We start from the raw sequence: 8,372 nt of genomic DNA on the forward strand, positions 1-8,372 counted from the left end.
TTGGAGCTGCAAAATTCGAGTTTCAGGTTCTTCTGTAGGACAAAGGAATTTGTGGTTACAAATCACTCCTACTTTTGTCTCCGAGCCATGACGATTCGAAGGCAGTGTGGTAAAAATTCAAAACCACCATTGCCATTGTCGTCGCCTCCCCTGTTGCCATCAATGTTAAAGTTGAAACAGTCAAGACGAAACCCTAACTTAACTTACCTCTTTTGAAAAAAAAATATTTTTTTTAGTTACCGGGCTTCTCGGGCCCTCACGGTATACAGTTTCAAGCCCAAACCCGACCCGTTGAAATACCTGGCCAGAGTGGGCCCGACAACACCAGCCCGTTAAGCCATTTTCTGATACCCGAGCCCGAGTCGGGTGGGGTACCGGGTACTCGGTGCTGGCCCGGCCCGGTGCCCAGGCTTAACTCTCAATCTACAAAGTGTAATACAATGAAAATGTTTGACTTAGAAACATGCTCAAGCTTGTTCCTCCATTTCCTACTTTTGGTCCTGATGTTTGGGCTGCTTCGGGATTTAGGTGAACTTATGGTTACTTCATCCAACTCAATAGTAGTACTTGCCACCGTTTGTGGAGATTGAAAGAGCAATGCCCATAGAAGTTAAAATAATGACCAAGCTTTTTCCAGCCAATCAGCTCAACTAGATATGCTACGCGTTTGAAGACAAAACTGAAAAGAAGTTTAACTTAAAATATTGTGTTCGGTCAATCAATCGTGGAGGCTCTTAACCAAGTCTAATTTTTTATGAAAGAAACTTGTAAGCAACAAATTAAAGCTAATGTTTAGAGAATTTCCACAATAAGCTTCATTCATGAGCATACTTCCAAAAGCAAATTAAATCTTCCCTCCCTTGCTTTCTACCGTGGCCAAATCCGTCGTTCTTTTAATCTGCACATCAGAACGCGTTGATCAATCGTGAGTACATCCTTCTGACATCACCGAAAGAATTAAACTTACTAACTTACAGAATTGGCGGCTACCAAATAGAATTACATAACAACCCGAATCTATGCTCAGAATCTCTTTCTTTCTCTCTCTCTGTCTCCATGAAAGCTTACTTTTAGTTGACTTGACGGTGAAGAAGCTTTTCATCGGTGTTTGAGGGAAAACGCCTTTGAAAACAAGTCTTCAACGACAAGTGCTACAAGAAGAAGTTAAGATTCAGTTTTTATCAACGCCTAGTGTGCAAACGTCAGTAAAAATTAACTGTTATATATTCATGCTCGCGTCAGTGAAAGTGTTTTCCAGAGAACCATTGTTGTTTATTTATTATGCTGGTATTGGAGTCTTCTTGGATACTTGATGTGTTTGTTGCAGCAGAATTTCTACATTTTTTAGCATATACTAGAGACCACGAGTACCAAATTTCCCACCAAAGCTTGTGAGTTTTGTGCTCCTCCATCAGCAATTGATAGTTTCCAGATATCTGATTTCCCAATCCAAATTCTGTTTCTACATTTATGTGGGAATATGAATCCTAATTTCGAACTGAAATGTACTTTGCTAAGAAATATATTTATTGATATGCTTCATGAGGATGTGCTTGATAATTGATATTAATTGTTTTGAGTGTCCATGTGTTTGTCGGAGTTTCGCCAGTCCTGGCAAATATGTGTATTGTGACAGTTTAATGATGATTGGTCTGTAATGTTGTTGTGATACCAACTGATGAAATGTGTGGCAGTTTATTGTGTAATGAGACATATTTATTAATCTGTTTAGTTAATGATGTGAGTTGTTATTGGTATTGATGTGCCTAACGAATGTGAGAGCAACGAGAGCAATATATAGTCTATCAAATAAGCACAAGTTTTAGCTTTTCTTTATTGAATAATAACTACAACGAATGGAAGGTTGGGCCACACGAACAGTTGAATTGACATTTCCGGCCACCGTATAACAACTATAAACAATTAAACCAATTGAATGAATAAATCAACCGCCAAGGACCTGTTTTTACGGCCTTAATTAACAACCATACAAGACTTCCTGATCTCCCCTTCATATCCAGTCAACACGTCTATCGAGCCCATCCGCACCATCGCTGCAGAGAACTTGTGAGCCCACATTGAACCTTGGTTCACGTTTTGGTTCACCATCCTGGCCGTGTCTGCCCTTTCTGTCAGTGCTTGGTCCGATGTGAGCAGCCCTCGCTGGTACTTGAGGTTCACGTAATACTTGTTGTCCAGCCTATTTGGTGTCACTGGGTCCAAAGCCACCGTTGCATCCTGGGACGACGACTCCGGATCCGGGCACTTTGTCCTCAGGTAGCGCACATACTTGGGGTCCATGGATGGGTCGGCAGCACCGGTCGAGTTGTTGAAGCCATAAAGCCGATCGGAAAACGATGAGCAGTGAGACACACCCAAGGTGTGTGCACCAGATAGAGTGACCATGTCTTCAAGAGAATGCCCCTTGGCTGCAAACTTCTCTTCCAGTTCGTCCACATTAGAGGTTGGTAAGGGCAGGTTATCGAGCACCTCAGACTCCTTAGATACACGTCCGTCACGCCGTCCGGCAGGTACAGAGTAGTAGAAACCGCCGGTCATGTGAACGGCATCCCGAGCAGCAAAGGCAAGAACGTCGGCGCAGGACACCAGTTGAGGGCATTCTGATTCCAACACGGCTTTGGCCTCATCAATGATCTCGAACCCGCGGAGGCTGGGGTTGTTTGCAAGCGAGTCTTTCTCAGCCTTGTTCCCAGTAGTCGAGTCGAGGAGAACAGAACCATCGCAACCCTGTCATTTTTTAGTAATAATCTTCATTTGTTATAAATCACCAGCAAAGCAGCTCACTAGCTGCGATTCGTATCAAAATGTATACCCAAAGATGCAATTCAAAGAAGCTAGGAGGAAGAGAAGTAAGTGCCTAGTACCCTAACAAAGCAGTCGTGGAAATGCATCCGGATCAATCCAGCAGCCATTCCTGGATTGCGGGCAACGGCCTTTGCTACTATCCTCTGCACCACTACCTCTGCTGATGGGCAGCTGTGCCTGTAGTAGCCGACGCTCAGTGAGCTACCATGATCGGCCTCGACGCCAGCAACTATTCCTATGAGCAGGCAGAAAATGAGTGCCAAGCTTCGAAGCAAAGAGAGATTGCATTGGCAGAAGTGCTGGTAGGTAGCCATATTGTCTATGGAAGAAACGGTATGTACGAGAAAGGCTAATTGGTAAGTAGCAGGTGCTCGCAGAATAGTGGATATGAGCTACGGAGTTGTGTGTGTCAAATGGGGGCGTAGATGGTGGGTATTTATAGATGAAGAGATGGCCGGCGATCAGTTCTTAGAAGAAGCGGCCGTGACAGGGCCAATCTGTCCTTTTCAAGGATTTAATGTGAACAATACTATTTCTCTAAGTCTCGGCAGTAGCCATTCTTTGAAGTCTAATGCTTTGAACAAGTCGTGAGTATGACGGATACAGTTATTTGAAGATCAATGGGATGCACACAACCACTACACGGAGTCTTCCCAAAAAGTCGTAGCTTTAAATAGTAAATTAAACACAGATGGCCTACAATTTTATGTGTAAACATGATCAATATTTTTAAATTTTATATATTCGCAAAAGCAAGAGCTTGCCCTTCTAGCATTTTTTATATCATGCTCCCCTTTGCATCTAGCAACTGCAAGCGTGTAGAGTACATTAACTAGTTAACCTTTTTGGGTGCAAAGGAAAACTTGGCGATCGGTTTGAGAATTCATAAAAGTGTTGAGAGAGAGGGAGAGAGAGAGAGAGAGAGAGAGAGATTCTTGAGCATAGGTGTGGGGTGTTATATAATTCTATTTGGTAGCCAACAAGCCTGTATGTTGGTAATTTTAATTCCTTGAGTGGTGTTAGAAGGATGTACTCATGATTGATCAACACGTTCTGATGTCCAGATTAAAAGAAAGACAGATTTGGCAATGGTAGAAAGCAACTGATGGAAGATATTAATTTGCTGTTGGAAGTGTGCTCATGAATGAAGCTTATTGTGGGAAATTCTCTAAACATTAGCTTTAATTTGTTGCTTACAACTTTGTTCCATCAAAAAGTAGACTAGGTTGAGGGCCTCCATAATTGATTAACCCGAACACAATAATTTAAGTCAAACTTCTTTTGGCTTTTGTCTTCTTATGGGTAGCAGCATATCTGGTTGAATTGATTGGCTGGTAAAAGCTTGGTCATTAATTTAATTTCTGTAGTCATTGTTTTTACAATCACCATAAATGGTAGCATGCACTATTATTGAGTTGACCCTTTCTTAGAGAAAGAAAGAGAGTTTCATGCCAAACTGGTTATGTGTACACTGATATGTAATAACCAAAATATCTTTGATAAATAAAAATATTTTTAAAAGGAAGAAAACAAAATTAAAAAATGTGTTTATCTATATAAAATGTGATTATCTATATAAAAAAAATACCCCAACCCTTTTTTTTAGTGCTTATTTGTTAGGTACACACAAGCTGTACATGCAACTCCATCTCAGTATATTATTTTGTAGCTTAATTCCATTTAAACCGATCAAATATTTTGTCTTAGTGAATGATCTCATCCGTTCGTTGTGAATCCACTTGTCCCAATAAGAAGCTTAGCTGGGACTGCAGTTGCGGCCCTTATGGGCTGTCGGCTGGGCCCAAGAATCCTAATGGAGCTCCGCCCAAGCCTAACTTCTTATTGGGCCAGGCCAGCTGGATAACCTGCCCTATTGCTAAATACTTTGAAAAAGTATATACAAGATTCAGTCTTTTGTATTTATGATACTTATTTATTCGTTTTTATTAACAACAACATACCTCAACTGAAGCTGGTTTTGTTGTTGTTGACAAAAATGCTCCCATTTAGATAGAAAAGGGAAACTTTTAGTGGAAATAGAAAAAAACGTAAAAAGACTCAAAAGGATATTTCTTTTTCAACAATTTTGAAAATGTCCCTTTCTTTCATTTGGCATATGTATGTTGGATGTACCGAATGGCGCTTGCAACTCTGCCTATACCTGAAGGTCATTAAGGCCAAGTAAAAGAGTTCAGTGAGGGACATGAAGATTCTTGAGCATAGGTTTATGTTAATGCAATGGTATTTCTAATTGGTAGCCAATCCTTTTTATTGGTAATACTTTTGTTGCTCCCGTGGACTCAACTATATTGATCTGATGTCCAAAAAGAGAAGGCTGGATTTAGAAGCAAATTTGCTTTTAAGAGTAGGTGACCAACCTATGTTTTGAGCTTTCAGAACGTCAACTCTGCGTACTACAAAATGAAAGGAGAGGACAAAGGCAAACCAAAACTAAGCTTATTGTTACTAGGGAAATATGGAATGGAAAATCGTGCTGACTTCGGCTCTCTTGGTAGACGATATGATAAAATACTCCTTCTAGTCCTCCGATAAGGATAGAAATTCTCTAATATCAGCTTTTGTTACTTACGTGTTTGTTCAATCATACTGGGGCCTTCATGGTTTGGTTGACCAAGCACAACAAACTAATTCAAATTTCTTGATTCCACTCCAGTTCGTAGATTCCGATTCAAACTTTGTTGGCACATTTAAAAAATGAATTGATTTTAAGCGGTGTAAGGGCAGTTTGCATGAATGCATGTATAGGCGCACTTCTTTTGGGTAATGGCCAAAGCTGACTTGACTTTTCTTTTTCCTCGTTGTTTGGATCCAAAGCGATTATATCAAAAATCTTAATCTATGGGTCTAAAGGACAAGGACGGCCCTATGATATGTTTTTAGATGCTGGGTGCGAAGGCAAAGTTGCAACCACAAAAGATTTTCAAGGAAATTAAATCAACGGTCGTTATTGGAAGACATGGTCTAGTCAATTTCAGGTAAGTTTAAATATATCCAATTAGTCTGAAAAAAATTGATATGTAATAAAATTTAATATCCAATTAAGAAATCAAATTGGATTCAAATTTAAGAAATGACATTCGATTGGATTTGGATTCAAATTCAGATATAAATATAAAAGTCCGTCTGAATTTCTATTCTTGCTTCAGAGCCACATTCTAAATGGTTCAATACCAAAAGCCAATTTGGACTTGATTTATAGCTCAATCCCATATTCATCATTAACCGCTTGGGCAGGGAGAGAGAATTGAGATACTTTGAAAGGCCCAAAAGTCCCTCATCTTTTTTTTTGCGTCAGATTTCATAGTTATTTTAGAAACATAGGTAAAAAGCAGTACACCCATCAACTAAAAGTGCCTCATATTTATCATTTATACTATAATAGTTCAGACAAGTAGTATTCATAAAAATAAAAAACTCATAAAAATCAAATCGATAACGAGATTTTCATTGGTTTGTCATTAGTTACAATACATCCTCTACGACAAAAAGGAGAATTGTTTGTGTTTTTTGCACGTACTTAGGTGAAAGAAATTGATCGATTATTAGGCGGACACAATTGAACTTATCTAGCAGATATTCAAGTCAAACTTGCACGTGTACATGTATGGGCGAGCCTCTTTTGGGGGAAGGCCAAAGCTGACCTGACTTTTCATTTTTCCTCCTTTATGGGATGTACAAAGTAGTCGTCAATAATCTTTATGCGTCGCCAAAATAATACCGGTGATTACTTTGGAGAAGATGTTTAAAAGTAGGAACTTAATTTGAGAAGAGCGTGTCCATGTGTAGTGGTTGTACATCGGCACACTGACCTTCATCTTCAAAACACCGGGGCAAGTCGACCGATTCAAAGCGCATACAGGACTTGAGAAAGCGAGTAATGCCCACACTTGGAAATATGCCTTTCACATTCCAACCTTCAAACCTACATGTTGCCCGCCGTCTCACGATCGCTTCTTCCAGGAAGAAGTGAACAGCTAGCCACTTCTTTCTATAAATACCCACCACACACGCCCCCAATTGAAACACACAAATCCTCAGCTCAGATCCTACATACCAATCAGTCGTTCTCATATATACAATTTCTTCCATAGACAATATGGCTGCGTTCCAGCACTTCGGCCATAATGAGCATCTCCCTTTGCTTCGACGCTCTGCACTCATTTTCTGCCTGCTCATAGGAATAGTTGCTTGCGTCGTGGCCGATCATGGTAGCTCACTGAGCGTGGGCTACTACAGGCACAGCTGCCCATCAGCAGAGGCAGTGGTGCAGAGGACAGTAGCGAAGGCCGTTGCCCGTAATCCAGGAATGGCTGCTGGATTGATCCGGATGCATTTCCACGACTGCTTTGTTAGGGTACTTCTCTTCCTCCTAGCTTCTTTGAATTGCTTCTTTGTGTATACCTTTTGATACGAATCGCAGCTAGCGAGCTGCTTGGATGGTGATTTATAACAAATGAAATTATGCCTAAAAAATGACAGGGTTGCGATGGTTCTGTTCTTCTGGACTCGACTCCTGGCAACGACGACGCCGAGAAAGACTCGCTTGCAAACAACCCCAGCCTCCGCGGGTTCGAGATCATTGACGAGGCCAAAGCTGTGTTGGAATCAGAATGCCCTCAACTGGTGTCCTGCGCCGACGTTCTTGCCTTTGCTGCTCGGGATGCCGTCCACATGACCGGTGGTTTCTACTACTCTGTACCTGCCGGACGGCGTGACGGACGTGTATCTAAGGATTCCGAGGTGCTCGAGAACCTTCCCTTACCAACCTCTAATGTGGACCAACTGGAAGAGAAGTTCGCTGCCAAGGGGCTTTCGCTTGAAGACATGGTCACTCTATCTGGTGCACACACGTTGGGCGTGTCTCACTGTTCATCGTTTTCCGATCGGCTTTACGGCTTCAACAACTCGACCGGTGCTGCCGACCCATCCATGGACCCCAAGTATGTACGCTACCTGAGGACAAAGTGCCCGGATCCGGAGTCGTCGTCCCAGGATGCGACGGTGGCTTTGGACCCTGTGACACCAAATAGGCTGGACAACAAGTATTACGTGAACCTCAAGTACCAGCGAGGGCTGCTCACATCGGACCAAGCACTGACAGAAAGGGCAGACACGGCCAGGATGGTGGACCAAAACGTGAACCAAGGTTCAGTGTGGGCTCACAAGTTCTCTGCAGCAATGGTGCGGATGGGCTCGATAGGGGTCTTGACTGGATCTCAAGGGGAGATCAGGAAGTCTTGTAGGGTTGTTAATTATGGCAGTTAAAAAAAAAAAAAGGTCATTTGTTCATTAAATTGGTTGATTTATTCACTCAATTGGTTTAATTGTTTATAGTTGTTATACGGTTGCCGGCCGGAAGTGTCAATTCAACTGTTCGTGAGGCGCAACTTCCATTCGTTGTAGTTATTCAATAAAGGAAATAGATTTTGGTTTGATATCTGAAATTCAGATTCAGATTCAAATATGGTTTTTTTTTTTTTGTATTTGAATTTGAATATATGAATATTTAAAAAAGCAAATACAGC

At 41.4% G+C, this 8,372-nt stretch overlaps 2 protein-coding genes across 3 annotated transcripts; one reads left to right on the plus strand and one right to left on the minus strand.

Annotated features, from left to right (window-relative positions):
* Nucleotides 1-1,914: 1,914 nt before the first annotated feature.
* Nucleotides 1,915-7,196, minus strand: LOC116262943 (peroxidase 5-like). Of its 2 annotated transcripts, XM_050080139.1 has the most exons (3): nt 7,190-7,196; nt 2,886-2,981; nt 1,915-2,748 (listed from the first exon to the last, which is right to left on the minus strand). In XM_050080139.1, the coding sequence occupies exons 2-3, from the start codon at nt 2,931-2,933 to the stop codon at nt 1,975-1,977; spliced, it is 822 nt and encodes a 273-aa protein (XP_049936096.1). In that variant the 5' UTR covers nt 2,934-2,981; nt 7,190-7,196; the 3' UTR covers nt 1,915-1,974. The 2 variants fall into 2 exon arrangements, with proteins under 2 accessions (XP_049936096.1, XP_031498347.1); XM_031642487.2 differs by lacking the exon at nt 7,190-7,196 and having other exon boundaries at nt 2,886-3,212.
* LOC116262871 (peroxidase 5-like) lies at nt 6,787-8,112 on the plus strand. The gene is made up of 2 exons (XM_031642397.2): nt 6,787-7,201; nt 7,327-8,112. The coding sequence occupies exons 1-2, from the start codon at nt 6,944-6,946 to the stop codon at nt 8,110-8,112; spliced, it is 1,044 nt and encodes a 347-aa protein (XP_031498257.1). The 5' UTR covers nt 6,787-6,943.
* The last annotated feature ends 260 nt before the right edge of the window (nt 8,113-8,372 follow it).

The sequence above is a fragment of the Nymphaea colorata genome, chromosome 10, assembly GCF_008831285.2.
Source record: "Nymphaea colorata isolate Beijing-Zhang1983 chromosome 10, ASM883128v2, whole genome shotgun sequence".
Classification (NCBI taxonomy): Eukaryota; Viridiplantae; Streptophyta; class Magnoliopsida; order Nymphaeales; family Nymphaeaceae; genus Nymphaea; species Nymphaea colorata.

What these genes read in the sequence shown, in the direction of transcription:
- LOC116262943 (XM_031642487.2), bottom strand. Translation starts at nt 3,140, where the DNA reads ATGGCTACCTACCAGCACTTCTGCCAATGCAATCTCTCTTTGCTTCGA. An exon ending in TCCACGACTGCTTTGTTAGG is followed by an intron (nt 2,749 to 2,885) that starts GTACTAGGCACT and finishes AAAAAATGACAG; the next exon opens with GGTTGCGATGGTTCTGTTCT.
- LOC116262871 (XM_031642397.2), top strand. Translation starts at nt 6,944, where the DNA reads ATGGCTGCGTTCCAGCACTTCGGCCATAATGAGCATCTCCCTTTGCTT. An exon ending in TCCACGACTGCTTTGTTAGG is followed by an intron (nt 7,202 to 7,326) that starts GTACTTCTCTTC and finishes AAAAAATGACAG; the next exon opens with GGTTGCGATGGTTCTGTTCT.